This window comes from Glandiceps talaboti, chromosome 18 (genome assembly GCF_964340395.1).
Source record: "Glandiceps talaboti chromosome 18, keGlaTala1.1, whole genome shotgun sequence".
NCBI classification, from domain to species: domain Eukaryota; kingdom Metazoa; phylum Hemichordata; class Enteropneusta; family Spengelidae; genus Glandiceps; species Glandiceps talaboti.
Window position 1 is genome coordinate 2,309,955 of NC_135566.1, and position 17,288 is coordinate 2,327,242.

At 35.6% G+C, this 17,288-nt stretch overlaps 2 protein-coding genes across 2 annotated transcripts; both read right to left on the reverse strand.

Moving 5' to 3' along the window:
• Positions 1–11: 11 nt before the first annotated feature.
• On the reverse strand, positions 12–6,679 carry LOC144449229 (uncharacterized). Its single transcript, XM_078139738.1, has 8 exons — positions 6,097–6,679; positions 5,042–5,197; positions 3,461–3,694; positions 2,958–3,147; positions 2,350–2,569; positions 1,659–1,782; positions 614–779; positions 12–145 (listed from the first exon to the last, which is right to left on the reverse strand). The coding sequence occupies exons 1-8, from the start codon at positions 6,226–6,228 to the stop codon at positions 12–14; spliced, it is 1,356 nt and encodes a 451-aa protein (XP_077995864.1). The 5' UTR covers positions 6,229–6,679.
• A 151-nt stretch (positions 6,680–6,830) lies between these two features.
• On the reverse strand, positions 6,831–9,384 carry LOC144449543 (SREBP regulating gene protein-like). The gene is made up of 5 exons (XM_078140089.1): positions 9,280–9,384; positions 9,006–9,156; positions 7,771–7,922; positions 7,387–7,500; positions 6,831–7,082 (listed from the first exon to the last, which is right to left on the reverse strand). The coding sequence occupies exons 1-5, from the start codon at positions 9,370–9,372 to the stop codon at positions 6,996–6,998; spliced, it is 597 nt and encodes a 198-aa protein (XP_077996215.1). The 5' UTR covers positions 9,373–9,384; the 3' UTR covers positions 6,831–6,995.
• Positions 9,385–17,288: the final 7,904 nt, after the last annotated feature.

Consider the following 17,288-nt stretch of genomic DNA (forward strand, 5'->3'; position numbering starts at 1 on the left):
ACATTGCCAACTCATAAGGCTTCTCTTCTGTAAAGTGAACATAACAGAAGTTGAAATTCAGCTATAGCAAACACTTCAGGCCATTTAGGGAACAAATTCACCATCAACAAATCTAAGTACATTGCCAACTCATAAGGCTTCTCTTCTGTAAAGTGAAGTTGAAATTCAAGCAAAATTGTAATTTCATTTTCCATCTTGAGAATATCTTGACTTCTAAAGATTTGCACTTTGACCGAACTCAATCTACATGTATGCCAAGTACGATGTACAATCATAAATTGGTAAGTTTTGCTGTACTAACAATAAAGTATTTTATGAATGTGATGTCTTTTTAAAGTATTATTGAACCTGAAGAACAGTTTCTGTAACTGTAAAGGAATGTGTACTAGCAAAGTAAGGGCATGGGACACGTCTCTGTTGACTCTGAGTACATGTTGAGCTGTGTATGCTCATTGCATTCAGATATTGTGTACTCTTCAAGTATTCCTAGCTTCTTCTGGCTATGATTTCTTAGCTTGGGACCTCATGGTGCATATGAGTATTGGATGAATACTGGGATTTACAGTAACATTTCTGAATTTCACCATATGAATCTATGATGGCTATGTTTTACCTGTAGCCTTCCTATCAGCATACGTTAGCTGTATTGGAAACAACCACTGTATAAGGTATGGTTCATAACTTCTATTGTAAGTATACAACACATTCAAAGCATTAGCACTCTCTTTCATGGCTTCTCTCTTCTGATAGGCTTGCATACTGGGTACGTTGTTGAACATCTAGGAAGAAGCAACAGAATATAGTTTGTAGCAACTACCACAATATTCAAATATTTTGAAACTCACCAGTTTAACAGCTGACTGGCAAGGAGTTCAGAATAATAATTATAACACCATTGATGAACTTAATATGATTTGAGTAATATAATTTATCACAAATTTCAATTTAGTAATATAAATAATCAGAAAAAAATACACATATAAGTCCAATGACTGATTTTCACTATGTGATCAGAAGATCAAAACAAACATGATATTACAGTTACATGTAAATCATAGATTACAGTCAAAGCTACAAACAATAACTTTAAAACTGTACACAATACACTATATGCATACAACATTACTTTTCCAGAAATTCATCTAGCAAATGTCTTTTTTTTTCAATATTAATACTGATGAATAGAACTTCCCAAGTACATAATAGGGAACTTGCAAACCCGCCATGTTGAATGTTGCATCATGGGAAATGTGATAATAAATGCTAATCAATTAGTATTACAAACAATATTGTTATATTGTTTGTAACCACAAATGATCACTTCATAGTCACCCTGACCATTGTGGGAGGTTTATTTTATCGGTAGCTCCAGATTAGGTAATAAGATAACCTCAGATAATCCCATAGTCCTTTGCATCTGAGCATGCTCAGTCTGGATTGCAAGTTCCATATTGAAATCCCAATAGGCAATATAATTTATGTGTGATCTACTTTAACACTTCTAATAAATTGAGTACGTGGGTTTGATGACTTTTTAGCCTTCTTATTTTGTGTTGTAACTTCTGAATGTATGCCATCTTGTACCATAGTTGAACTGCTCACAGGTGGCACAGAGAAATCATCCAACACAATAAGAAATGACAGTCTCTGACACTCACCTCTACAATAGCATTCCATATCAATCCATGGATGGGTGTCGTTGTTGCTTTCTGTAGCTTCAAATCGATTTTACCCATAGACACCTTCTTGGCAAATCTATTTCTCAGTAATTTCTCAATATTCCTGTCAAAGGAGAGAGTACAGCTACTGTTGAAACTATGAAAGTTGCAAATGAACCCTAGTAATAAAGATATAGCTGTATGAACTGGGACTTCAATAAACAGTGGGATCATAACGTGGATAATATGTTATCATGGCATGTTGACTCATTATCCATGCCAAACTTTCTATGTAAAGAAGTCTAATGACTCTGAAGGAAGCAAGTGGTCAACAGTGTTTTTGATGGGGGGGGGGGGGGGGGAGCAGGTAAAATCTACCAGTGTTCCCAAACAAAATTATGGTAGATTGCATGGGAAGCCATGCAACTTTTATCCCTTTCTCCGTTGCTGTTACCATGGTTACCCAATCTTAGCAAAAACACTGGGTCAAGTTAAAATAACAGCTGCAGTGGTAACAGATTACGTCAAAGAGATGTCATCAGTACAAATGTATTGCTATAAAACTCTGACATTTTGAAAAAATTCCTTCATTGGGTCATACCAGAGTGTCAGTAGTAATGACTGGAAACCTGTCACAACATTATCCTAACTAGATCTTCAACAAATGCCAAGAAACATAATGACAACTTACCCTTCTTTGCTGAGGAGACTTTTATCACTTTTAAAAAGTACTTCAGTCCATAAATACTGTCTAAGATTGCCAGGAAGCTGCTTGCCTGATAATTTCTCACATACTTCGTGTAAACGGTGAGGATCTCTTCTCAGTATAGCTGACAAGGCCCTACCTAGAGTTTCACTACCAGGACTCCAAGAGTTTGGTGGCACATCATTATGACTTAGTACATGGCGATCTATTAGACACAAAATATAATCCCAGTAGTGTTTACATTAAAATCAACCTCATGAAATTTGAATTAAGACACATTACATGGTGATCTGTTAGATGCAAATAAAACAGTATTGTTTTCCACATCAATTATAACTTTATGGAATTTGAATTATGACACATTACATGGTGATCTGTTGTCTGTTTAATGAAGAAATAACACCAGAGTTTTCAATATCTAATAATGGAAGAACCTCATATAATTTACATAACCACAAATTCTATTCAAGTGTATCACATATACTGTAATTGCAAGAGATTGTGACATGAAATTACACACCCATTGGGGTAGTACAATAAGTCTAGGATTTCAAGACCTAGTCACTAACCAAGTAAGTTATTTAACAACTTACCTCTCCTTTTAGTAGCTCTAGTAAAAGATACAGTACCAGGTGTTGCTGTACTCTTATCGTCCTGGTTTTCTGGTTTCATTCCTGGTAGGGTGACACCTCCAGGCAGATTCACAGGACCAATACCCCCTAAGTTGCCCAAATTGTTCAACATTTGTCCTACTTCCTTCTCAGCAGTATTCACCCTAGATTGCTGAAACAAAAGTATTCACACACTGTCAGTATTGACTAAATGTCCATTACACAATGAGTAACAATACAGAGTTGATATACATTCAGAAGATAACCTTTGATGTACTTATGGTATTACAAATGTTGGCTTCTGATATTTACTTCCATGTTGATTTCATTCACGTCCAAATAAAGGTTTGTAAGTACGTTGATTAATTTTCATTCAGCTGGAAAATACTTGTGACTCATACTGACAAAGCTCCTCATGTCATTTGTATTTTGCTTGACTGAATGGAGAACAATTTTAGAAATAATATAAAACAATAAATTCTCACCAATTCTTCTTTCTTCTCCTGTAGAAACAGATGTCTATCAAGTGCTGTATTAATGACTTGATATGTGTGATCTATAAATGCTTTCATTTCGGGGGAAGCACTTTGACTGTAGTCGCCATCACGTTGTCTTTCACATCCAACTTCTTTGACTACTTCCTGTAATTGCTCACTTAGCCAGGATTTCATCTCTTGCTCAAACATCCTGCGTTGCTGCAGTGGTATGTTGGTTGGGCTCTGTTCGGTTACAATCAGATGGAAGGGCAAAATTACATTACAATGAGTAACATTGAAGTAAAGCACTTTCTCTATGTGCTACACTCATTTATAACATTCATAATCAAGTGTAAAAGTATACTGTTTCAATTGGTTTATTTACAAGCCTAGCAAGTGGCCTTTCTAATGTAGTCAATTATCAAATGAAACAGTATACTTTTACACTTGATACAGATGTTATAAACGATTGTGGTGTACACAGAGAATGCTTTACTTTGGTGTTATGGGTTGTACTTTTATTTTTACAGTGATTGCTTGCATAAGTATGTGTGCATACTACTGGTATTGGCACTACATCACAACTATATAATGCATTATTACATACTGTATGCAAGTGATCATGCAAGCGTTCTATGACATACACCTAATATTGTGAACATACAATTATGTTTATTTGGACAAACAAATGTAATAAAACAGAACACCATGTTGCTTTAGGGCAAGTGTGGGTACTCAGGGTATTTACATTGATTTTTATACTTGTGACGTTTTCTTTCACTTGCTATATGCTTGTCTACACTATATACAATTGTACATGTCTAGTTCCTATACAGTATCATTATGATTTATACCTTCACACTGTGGTTAGACCACAGCTAGCATCCAGACTAGTATTACACATATCATTGCAATGAAGTCAAGGTTAACACATTTCATCTATCTTTTATTCTGTTATGATTTTCCTACACACTCCTTTTCATAGTCAAATCAGTTTTTTCATGTAAGAAATTAGAAAATGTGCAGTTATTTTATCAAAAATTGTAATTTAAAAAGAAATGCTGGGTTGTTTTTTAAGCTTTCAGCATAGTATCTTACAGTTGGATCATGTTTCTTTTTCAAACCGACATACCATGTTTGTTCTTATAATATAATGCACAAAAGCATTTACTTGTACACATAGACTGGATTTACCATTTGGACACTCAAATGAAAGACTCTTACAACACTGTTAAAGTTAAACTGAAAGATTTATCATTGAGTGCATTCACCTAGTGACTACGCTAATCATAGCCTTAGTGCTAACGAGTACCTCTTATGACGTCACAAAATCCTGTGGTCTAGGTGGGACCGGAAATACCTGAAAACTCTTGAAGTAAATCCGAAGGGAACTGACTGAAAAAAGATCATTTTAAGGTGTTTGCAGACACTTTTTTTAAAGTTTTAAAACCAGAATGTATTTCACAAACATGTTGTCTAGCAAATTAGCGATAGTGAATGTGAGCATTTTGAATCACGTTTAATCATTTATTACAAACATTTACCGACAATAACAAACCATTCAGTCCATACATATCAGAGTTGACTTACCAGTATTTCAGGATCATAGGGGTATTTGCTAAGGTAGTTTTGAACAAACTGTGGTCCAAGTACTCTATACAAGGCTTCACGTTTTTCTCCATTGTTACCTTTGTAGATTTCAGCTTCTATTCTCTTGGCTAGAGCTTCATTAATTTTTTGTTGTACCTTCAACAGGAAATAATTATTCATTTTACTGAAGAGTTTGATGTTACGTAGGACTTGAGTAATGTTTGGCTGCACTACATAAAGAGGCCATTGTAACAATGAGAGCAAAACAATACTACATTGCAATACAATACAGAACTAAAACATAGCGAAATTGCCACTACCCATTTTGCTTCCATAACTTGCAAAGAATTTTCACAATGCCAAAACTTAGAAGTGAGTTCCACATATTAGCATAGCAGTGTATCCTAACGTTATGTGCATTGCTCAAGACCCAACCATTAATATCTGGGGGTTAACACTGCAATGTTGCATGCATCATTGTAAGATCTGACATATCAACTTCACTCAGCTTACAATATATAGAGTACTGTACAAGAACTGCTACAACGTGGCTAGCAATGGACTAAACTCAGTGGTAATATCTCATCAGCACGTATTAGCAACTGGAATGGTCAACGCATGCACGAACTTATGTTAACACCAGGCTAGCTCAGTGCTAACAGCAGACTGACACTAACACCTCACCAGTATGTGTCAGCAACTGGAAGGGTTAATGTCTGCACCGGTCTTATGTTAACACCAGGCTAGCTCATTGCTAATACCAGGCTGACACTAACACCTCACCTGTATGTGTTTAATACTTGCACCAACCCTACATTTGTATGTTAACACTAGACTAGTTCAGTGATAAAATCAGAGTGGAATGGCACTAACACCTCAGCAGCTTGTTTTGATAAATGGAAGTGTTAAGAACTATTCTCAGACCACCCACTAGCCAAATATTCACACCAGAATAGTTCAATGCCAACACCAGGCCAACATTGGACAAGTAAATTGGAAAGTGGTTCTTGAGCTGTATTGCATACAGGACCCAGTATTTGAGTTCTAAGTCTTACCTCTTGCCATGGTGCATCTGGTAGGAGTGTCTCCTGTACAACTGAATCCATCCATTGAGGTCCAAAAGGTCGATATGAACTGATATCATCATTCCTAGATGGTTTCACTTTGTGATTTATGTTTGCCATCATTCAAATCACCAACAATATATTATTCTTTAAAGTTTATACAAAATTTGTTAGACTGACATACACTATGATCTGAATTTAATAATTCTGCTAACTTGTAAACTTTCTGATAGAGTTATAACCTAGCAATAGATATCTCCAAATAGAAGTGCACAATATAAACACAAAAGTATTTACTTTTACGGTATGGGATTCTTGGATTTCAGACAAACTGACCAGTTCTTTAAGTAGTGTTAATGAATGGGATAGTTGTATATCAAGACACTCTGCTTCTAACAATCAAATATCCACCAAATATCTAACAGATAACAGGCTTGTCACAAACGTTATATTGACAATACTCAGACTTTTAACAGTATCAAACTATAAACAAATGAGTTGATAGACTGTCACATTTCCTGAGATAAAGCGCCCTCAACGAGTTGTCTAAACAGTCTACCTAATCAATACTCAAGGTAGATAATGTACCTCCAATAGCAGTTATTTTCAAAAAAATTAAATTAAAGTTGAATAGAAAACTTCTGTATAAAACTTCTGTACAAATATTTACAAAATACTTGGTTATTTATGATTTCAATTACATCTTTGTTTCTATTTCCTGGACTTGTATCTAAAGGAAAATTCTTGCTAATTCAGTGAAGTGATTGAGGCTAGCTGAAATAATGAGATACTAGAAATGTGCTGGAATGTTTAGATATATGGATGTTCTCTGTAACTATGCTGGTTATGTTTTCTGATAGTTGATTGGTTGGATGTTTGTTACAATGTATCTAATTTGCAGGTTGTAATTCAGGTGGACTGTCACCATAACAGTACTTAGCTTCTGGATCACGATAAGTGTTTTCGTGTTGAACGCTCTGAAAGTAAAATAGTAAATGCAGTCACATTAGATATCTTGACTTGCTTTGGTAGATCATCATTATACAAGCTATGATATTGGTATATATTGGAGGAAATCTAGATAAAGATCATTGATATTTGATAAATGTAATTTTCACATATCAAAATATTTGTACAGATAGAAGGAGCAAGAATCAGATTTTTAGCTGAGAGCTGAAACCATGAGGGCAATAAAAGAATGTAAGAAAGCACAATGAACTGACAATAACAGGAAAGTTAGCTTCTCAACTCATGGAATTCAAATCTCAAGTGTTTACTTACCTCTGATGATGTACGACACTTTGCAAGACACAATTCAAAGTGATCAGTCACAGAGGAAAATAATATCTGGAAAGCTTTACTAGCTCTGCCAAGAACACCTTGTAACAGTTGTTGCTGTAAAAAAAGAAAATAAATGGAAAATCCGATTATTAAAATCTGGCCAAATTGATGGGATTATTATGATAATGATGACTGTCTCTGTCAGGAATCCACTTGACTTTCAATTCTATCTCATCTGCTCAACTGCATTTATAGTACTATTGTAGACAGCAGTTTCGCAAATTTTAATTTCTAAATTCCCTCCTGTTGTAAATTCTTTCCTGTAAAATGGTTGTAAAGCTAACAGTCTGGGGTGTGTACTGTACGTCTGCATACAAGACTTACCTTCTGTGGTTGAAGACAGCAAGATACGCAATGTTCATAAATGTTACAGCACCCGTTATCTTGACAAGTATCACAACAATGAAGGATTGTTTTCTCTGAAGTGATATCACAGCAACCGTTAGCAAGTATATCTTCTCTCTGACACAGAAAACCTGTCAAATGAATCAAATACTTCATCAGTAATCTTACTCCAAATTCTTTCTACTTGATATTTTCAACATAATATAAAGTTAAATACCTTGTTCTATGCGATATCAACTTATGAATTTATGTTGAAATTACTCTTCCTTCATCTCCACAGTGTTGCAGCCAGAGGTTTTTTTTTTGGGTCATTTGACACACATTTTTTGTACCTGACCCACAATTTTGGAAGTGATGGGTCATAGACAACCAACACTAAAATTGTATGCAGATATGTTTAGCAACATGACCACGCCTATAGCAACAGCCAAATGATCGCATATATTGCATAGATAAGAACAGGGTTGGATAGGCAACTGCATAGTCATTCAGCAAATATCTAGCATGGACCAGCATGTGGGTAAATATTTTTTAAAAACTGTACAGTTGTGCTACAATACCATTGTCGCTTTTTTAAAATAATAATGTCCCCAAAAAATTGATGATGACCCAGAAAAATGAAAGTCTTGTGAAACTATGTCCCACTCTTTCCAAAGGCTAGCTGCAACACTGTCTCCAGTGTGAGCTTTCCTCAGAGACACATAAAGAATAGTGTCCACTCATTGCAGATGACATAATAAATCTGGTATATGCTATTGCTATAGTATAACTGTAGTTTGAATACAAGGTTATCTATTGAAAAGCATATCCACTGTTCTACGTTCTACTCATGTAAATGTCAGTGTTCCAATACTTGGAATGAAGACAAGTGTAGAACAATGTCCTCTCCAGTATATTTATGTCTTCATTCTTTTATTCTAGTTTGTAGGGCAACTCCAAAACAGCTTCTATACATGTAGCTAGTTTTGTGTTGTGTTGAATAAATAAATGGTATGAATCGAAGGTAGGTTAGGGAGTTTAATTCTATTCTTACATCTGTGTTGACCCTTAGTTAGCCCCTTATTCTACATCACATGCTAGTATTTGTACCACATGTCCAGTGTTCTACATTGTTGCCTGGGACTAAAGAAGTTGGGGACATAATGTACGTGTCCCAAGCGAGGACTACCGTCTATAAATGTCTACCGACGAGTTCACGTTTTAAATCAACAAACCTTTTTCGTCGGTTACAAGAACTCTCCCTTGTACAGAATTACGACAACTAGTTAGCAATGTTGAATTCTTCTGATCGTATTGCAACTTCCATCGGAAAGTTCGCTTCACTTCGGGTTGTATCGCTCCTTCCTCTAATACGAATGGATCAGACTGTAACAAAAAGGGGGAGAGATACGGACAGTCGTAGTAACGGGAAACATCACAATTCTTCGGATAATATCGGAAAGAATTATTCATAAAATTCAAGAAATTATCAGTAACATAGTATATTACCTGGCTAAAGGTGTTGACTAAAAAATAAATGAAGGCAAGGAGAAAAATAACGGTTAAAACCCAGCGTTTTCGCAAAACCCTGGTAGGAAACATTCCATCAACAAAGTGGTATGACTCATAGTTTGCCATTTGTAATTTGTGCTTTCGTCACTACACAAAGTTCTAATTTAAGTACAAAATATACACAGAAAAATCCCATTTAAATAATTACAACAAATTTGGTTACTATGCTAGTTAATTTAACCACTACTTAACTTATTTTATAACATATTAATATATTTGTTATATATTGTCGAATGTACAGTTTCATATAGACAAATTTGTTTCTAGCATGACATAATTCAAACTCTTGAGGGCGTACTTTATATCGGTAGCAGAAGCCGGAGAATGATTACACTACACAGGGATTATAATTATACGTGATTATAAGTGAGATAACTTGAAATTGGTAACTTTCACATGATTGATTTTAACTTAGTCGTTTATACGTCGCAAATTGATCTAAAGGTTGATTTAATTTCTGATACTCGGATAGTAGCAGAATAAACTAAACAAACACATCACATATAAAAACAAAGGTAAGGACGGACAAACAAAATAGCCCGTGTTAATTTCTGTAGTGCCTATGATTTAGGAGGATTCAGTTTGTTGATGCTGAAAAATGGAAGAAATGTGAAGTGTTTGGTCTTTTAAATGAATTCCGAGAAATTGTTTTTGTTTTTGTCATTCACAGCCTAACATATTTGTACTAAACACGTTTAAATCAGCTAAATAGTAGATTAAAAAGAAAGATCTATTGATAGAATCCTTTAATTACGAAATAATTGAACAAAATATGTCGAAAGCAGTCCTTGCGTCGATCTTTTTCCACATTATGACAAGAAAAAGCAGTGAAACGTGTCTACTTTTATTAATGAATAAAAAAATAATAACAATTACACATATCAACTTTAGAATACTTGATAGGGAGAATACGACCTCTAAAACTGACCGTCAGAGCAACTGTTGGGAGAACTAATAAGGCAGTCCGACTCATAGTTGCAGTCCGGTCTAAATCTACTGAACACCTCACAATGGCTAAAAATGTTAATTTATTTGAAAAAGTGCGACCTCTGCATAAAAAACTTACTGTCTGAGCTGAAATCATATACGAGTTATTAAATTATAGATTATTTATAGAATAAATTATAGAATTCTCATTTTTACCATCAGTAGTAAAATCGAGATCCACCATTGGATCGCCACCAATATTGGACAATCAGCCTGTCTATGATCAATCTGATTAAAATCCGATGTAGATGTCGGCTAATCGTTCATTGCTATTTTACCTTCGTTATTTTGCCTGAATTGACCTTCTTGGTACATGTTTACATTTTTTTAGCCTGATCGCCTCCTTCTACATCTGAACTTGTGCACATGCAAACGAATTTCTGCTCAGTGATGAGACACACAGCCAATCAGGTTGCGCCTTACTTGTCATGGGCATACATGTACGCATTGAATATCAACAAACGTCAACAAACATTTCAGTCAATTCAGGCAAAATAATGAAAGTAAAATAGCAATGAACGATTAGCCGACATCTACATCGGATTTTAATCAGATTGGTCTATGACCTGACTAATTGCAAGTCCTTGTCTCACAAGTAATCTTATGCACAAGACTTTAGTGACTCTATCTATATTTTGAAATATCCTGCTAACAGGCATACAGGGGTGAAACCAACTTTCCAACTCATCCAACTTTCGTTGGAGGAAGTATTAACACAAATATCACTAAACCAAAATGGTACACAAGGTAATCATAAGAGGTTTTATTGCACATACAAGTATGGGTAAACAGAATAATTACATTATCAATAAAGCAATTACAACGAACAACACTGAAGTAAATCACTTTCTCTATGTAGTACACTCATTTATAGCATTCATATCAAGTGTAAAAGTATACAGTTTCAATTGGTTTATTTACACACCCAGCATGTGGCATTTCAATAAACAAAACAGTATACTTTTTGATATGGATGCTATAAATGATTGTGGTAGAAACAGAAAACACTTTACTTTGGTGTTATGGGCTGTACTTGATATGGATGCTGTAAACGATTGTGGTACATACAGAAAACGCTTTACTTTGGTGTTATGGGTTGTACTTGATATGGATGCTACAAATTGTTGCACATACAGAAAACGCTTTACTTTGGTGTTATGGGTTGTACTTGATATGGATGCTACAAATTGTTGTACATACAGAAAACACTTTACTTTGGTGTTAAGGGTTGTAAGTAGAGTTATTCTCAATGTCATCATGAAAGTTGACTTAAGTACAAAACAGACTTTAATTAACCACATAAATGCTAAGATCAACCACATAGGATAACAATAACAAACAAACAAACAAACAAACAAACAAAAATATATCAATCTGTATTGACAGAAATTTACAATAATGTGATTACATATCAATATAAATGTGACAAATATTATAATGTACTGTTGCTATTTTATGAATAGCCATACTGGAGAATTCCCTATTACCTTTTCAACCTCTGGTATGGGATATTTGTTCCATAGACACGTTACAACAATGTGCGACCAACTGTACCTCTTAGCCAGGTCTCAAACTGTGCTAAAACTACCTACTAGCAGCACATTTCTCTATTGATCACAATATAATCTTTCACTCCCTGATGTTTAATTAGTGTACATTTCACCAGCAGAGTTTTAAGTAGAGTCTTCAGGATAACAGACATTGTGGGATATCTAATCTGGTAAAATAAACAAAGTTGCAATGTTGTATATTGTTCTAGTTGCTAAGTTAACATCAAATGTTGGTGTTGTTTGATTTTAGTGAAGTGAGTGAGTGTATATTTGTCATATTATCTGTGTAGTGACTAGCCTTGGTCTTACCACAGACAAGTAACAAATCAAGTTTGTTACTTGTCAGTGGTCTTATCAACAGTTTACAATTAAACATCAAGGAGTGAATGAGGTACAGTTGATCAAACATTGTTATAATATTGATATGAAATCATATTAATATTCACATATGTCATCTTTGTTAAGGTTGATGTGATTTTGATTATTTATTTTATAGTTTTTGTTTTTCTTGTTTTTCCTAAGCATGACACAATGAAGCTTGAGCTCCTGTGGATTAACCAGTGTCCCCCATTCTACAGTCACTGGATTAACTAGTGTCCCCCATTCTACAGTCACTGGATTAACTAGTGTTCCCCCATTCTACAGTCACTGGATTAACTAGTGTTCCCCCCATTCTACAGTCACTGTGGATCAACTAGCATTCCCCCATTCTACAGTCACTGTGATGATTTACAGTTTTGATTGAAATAAGGTCACATTGAAGGTAACACTACACTGGAATATAGTATTCTCTTTTTTCTGAATGGCAAAATGTATCACATTTGGTCTTCTGTCATCTTCCCATGATATAACTACCAATTCATCATTAATTACAGATTCACTGATGTGGCGCATTTTCATTTCTTTGATGGGATACTTGCTGGCACTTTGACGAATGACAGAATACACTCCATTCTGTGCACCAAGATTTAGAAGGTCCATACAGAACTTGACATATCTGGATGAATTGGTGTGATGATTGTGATCAATATCATGACCAACTACAACAATTGAGTTCTGGTATAATTTATCTGGACTACAAGGAAACCCAGGTAGAACATCAGGAATTTGTGGTCGGGGAATTTTCAGTAATTCTTGGTTTGCTTGAATATATGATTTTGGCAAAGGAGCAGATTTACGGGTAGAAACACTAACAAAGACATAGTGAGCTAGTCCTCTACCAATCATTTCACCAGTCTTCCTCAAATTTACATCTTGTTGTAAGATAACAGATGTTCTGCCTATATGAATGGCCTTCACAGTACAAATCATTGACACATCATTGGACAACTTAGAATAAAAAGCTGGATACACCTGGACATGCTGAGACCGGAGAAAGAAAGTATAACCATTTTTGAATGCTGTCAGTAAACCATGTTTGTTGTTTTGTGTCCATCCATTCACTCTAGCTACCATAAGCAACTTGGACAAACCCCAGGCTGTTAATTTCCCTGCATCAAAGAAATTTCAAATAAATTATCAATCATGAATATTTCCATTATAGAAGATTGCAATCTGTAAATAAGTAACAGGGACATCTTACAGATGTGGTGACTTTTTTGGTGATTCTTTCAAGGGCAATTTGCCACGTTTGTGACCTTTTTGTGACCTGTGAGGTTTACATGTGGTTGTTACTGGAGGTTCACTTCTCCCCTCTCCCACCCTCCAAAATGAAGTAGTGGTCTCATTCCTCGAACAATATTCAACAATGTCTCTAATTATAATCTGAGCAACTTAAAAAACAAAACTGGTATTGAAAATTGATGTAAAAATATTAATTCATAAACAAAAGTATGATAAATTAAAGTGTTTAACATTAACATTGGAATAAGATTAGTTAGATTCTGTAATCTTTATGGTCCGAATATGTTTGGTTTTTTTTGCGGACTGAGGTTGTACGGCGGAAGGGCCTGACTACAGGAGGGCCTATATGCTGTACTACAAGGTCTGCCAAACCCATATCCGGGCCATAAAGGTTTTATCATATACCATATGTAATGGCATAGAAACATCATTTGAACCACATAAATGCAGTGAAACATTATTATGTACAAAAACAAATATATTGAGAACAAATCAAGACTGAATCACTGAGTGAATGGATATTGACCTGTGTGCCTTTTACCATATTTGGGCAAAGTGTGGCAGGGCATGATATGGAAAAATATGGAAAATTATTGCATGGGTTCAATGTGCACACTCTCTATTGAATTATATAGGAAGATGTACTGCATATATAATAAAGTATATTACTCCATAGATGAGAAAAGGGTCACTTGAATAAAATTTGAAATAAAATTATACTCTTCACTGTTTGAAATACAGATATCTTCCTAAACAATAATTCAAATAAACGAAACGAAACGAATAATTCACCTTTTTCAGTTACGTCATCATGGAGAAAGTCATCACTTTTGAATGTACAGCAGACCTCTTTACCATCAGATGAAACATCAACCTTCATAATTCATATACACTTCTAGGTAAAAAAAAAAAAAGTTGCACAGGCTGCAATCAATAATACAGCAGAATCATTTATCCCAGTGCTTTCGCTACTGTTTGGTAACCCTGGTAACAGAAGGGGTCAATCAGGTAAAACTGGCATAGTTTCCTATACAATATACACTATAATTGTGTTTGGGAACCTGGTCAAAGTCTAGTATGCCTATATTTGGCCTTTTAAATTGTACAAATAATTTTCAGTGAATGTTGGGAATGGCAGTGTGATATCATAACAACTCACAACCCATTTCAACACTTCAGATTGCCAAGTATTATGCTCAGGGGATGGGTTTAATATCTGGACAAACTTTCTACCTATATCTATAACATGGCTGGGTTGTTGGGTTGTTTTTTTGGAAACCTGGAATTTTTGGCTAATGGGGCCCTGATATATAGTGACTTCTTGATGTTGAATGATCGACCATAAATTTCATGCTTGACACTCATCAGGTGTGATTTATGCATTTTTATCATGATTTCACTTGAGGATTGATCCATGACGACATTTTTCTAAAATGGAAAAGGTGGATATCTTTATGGAGCCCATGTTTAAAGAATATTTAGACAGAAACATAGACTGACGGATTTTAAGGTGATCCATTTGTCTTGGGAAGTGGTGCCGAAACATCTTGGGAAGTGGTGCCGAAACAGTCAGGTGTTGAACATTTATGAAACATCTAGAAAGGCACCAGGAACGTATAAACTGTTTGTACGTCACTCATGGTTGCACATTTAACCCACAAATAAATTCGAATTTAGAATAAAACAAATCTGAACGAATTCTTTCCAGGTTTAGTCATCCAAATCATAAGCAATGAACCGCCCCGTACGCCAATAGACTTTGATTTAAGGCGTTGATTTATATGAGGCCCTGTTGACGTCCCTAGTCGAGAATCTATTCAAGTAAATAATCGTGGTAGTTGTCGACTTTGGTGCATACGCAAGATAGTTTGATGACCTGGTCGTATTGTGGTCAATAATGTCATGAGGTTCGAGACGCCTCGTGGCATATGCATGCAGAGATAGTGCTACATTTAATTTTACATTCTCGACATGTCGAACCTCGTAGCATATACATCCAGAGGTAATGCAGCACATGCAAAAGTGGGGTAGAATACAGAATGAATTAAAGTTGTCATCGCTGTACAATTTATGTCACTCCATACCATGACATTACCTGCAACTCTGCCTCTGGCTACATACTTGGACTCCTACAGAGAGTCGCCGTTGTAACGTATCCCGGCCAGAGTACTTAGTCCTGCTTGCAGACAGAGTAAATCAGGAATGTAGTCGTGACTTTCCGATCCCGGGAGTTGGACTGTATCCATGAGCAGACTGTCAATAACTGAGAAAGACTCAAAGTGATGATTTAGTGGAATGTGGAAAAGATAAAGATGCTATATTGCATGGCAGCTCAGGTGTGTTGCCCCGGTGTGTTGCAGCCCAGACAGACTGCTGTATCATGTAGGATATGTGATAAATAAAATAAAGCAGTGTGCATGGTGAACATTTGTTAAGTTCAAAATTCAAAGTTCAAAGGTCAGGGTAAGCCATTTGATCGGGGGGGGGGGGGGCAACAAATGATCTGATTAAAATCTGATGTGTTGAAAGTGGCTAGATGCCTTTATTTACCTCTATTTCCACGTTTTGCGTCGTTTGTTTTGTTCTGGGTTTGAAGGCCGCGATCACCCAGAACAAAACAAACGATACAAAACGATGGAAACTAAATGAAGATATCTCTCCGCTTTCACCACATCAGATTGGGGGGGGGGGGGGCGCTGCTGGAGGATAAGCAACTGGAAGGAAATATTTTTTGCCGAATACATACATACATACATACATACATACATACATACATACATACATACATACATACATACATACATACATACATACATGCATGCACGCACGCACGCACGCACGCACGCACACACACACACACACACACACACACACACACACACACACACACATACATACATACATACATACATACATACATACATACATACATACATACATACATACATACATACAATAGCTCCAATACTGCCGGGTCAGCTGCTCTATCTGGGACTGTTTTTCTTCTTATGAAAATTGGAATTTCCGACGTTTTCACTCGTGAATTTCTCAGCTGCTTTATTTCAAAGTCCCAAACTGAAAATGTGTAAAATACAAAATCAAAAAGAAACAATTCAGAGTGAAAATGTCGGAAATTCAAAATTAACGTGAAATAAATTCCACCGGCGGGGTATGAATCATTTTCCACTGTGAATCAAATGTCCACAGTGGTGGAGATTATTTCGGTGTGGATTATTTGGTTGTCAGTTACCTAATCGCAAACTCTCGTTCAATGCTGTTGATATTAATGATGTTTATGAACAAGTTCAATATTCTAATAAATTATGTATATTTGCTTCAAGTGCAATAGCTCCAATGCTGCCGGGTCAGCTGCTCTATCTGGAACTGTTTTTCTTCTTATGAAATTGGTTTCTAGACCAAATGTAAATCTCGGGATGATGAAAGTACAAGTGGGATCACTGGAATGACAGTGTCTACACATTACAAATGCTGTCATTCGTTTGTCAAAGCTTTGGAAATGCTGTCATTCTACTTATGTTTAATAGAGAGTTGCGGCTGTCATTCCACTTGTTTAACAGTGCAGAGGGTGTCATTCAACTAACTGAATGTAGAAAAGGGTGTTATTTCACTGTTTACATACTGTAAATGTTGTCATTCCAGTTTCATAGCATTAATGTTGCTGTCATTCCACTTATGCTATAGAGTGGTGGTTGTCAATGTTTAAAAGTGTACAGGGTGCCATTCAACTAACTGAATGTAGAAAAGGATGTCATTCCATTGTTTTCA

Bases quoted from the DNA above. Each gene is read 5' to 3' on its own strand.
- LOC144449229 (XM_078139738.1), bottom strand. From the start codon at position 6,228: ATGATGGCAAACATAAATCACAAAGTGAAACCATCTAGGAATGATGAT. The intron at 5,198-6,096 runs GTAAGACTTAGA...TTCCTGTTGAAG, and splicing joins CAGATGCACCATGGCAAGAG to GTACAACAAAAAATTAATGA. The intron at 1,783-2,349 runs GTAAGTTGTCAT...CTCCTTTGACAG, and splicing joins AGTCTCCTCAGCAAAGAAGG to GAATATTGAGAAATTACTGA.
- LOC144449543 (XM_078140089.1), bottom strand. From the start codon at position 9,372: ATGTTTCCTACCAGGGTTTTGCGAAAACGCTGGGTTTTAACCGTTATT. The intron at 7,923-9,005 runs GTTTGTTGATTT...TTCATTTGACAG, and splicing joins TCTTGTAACCGACGAAAAAG to GTTTTCTGTGTCAGAGAGAA. The intron at 7,083-7,386 runs GTAAGTAAACAC...TTTTACTTTCAG, and splicing joins AGTGTCGTACATCATCAGAG to AGCGTTCAACACGAAAACAC.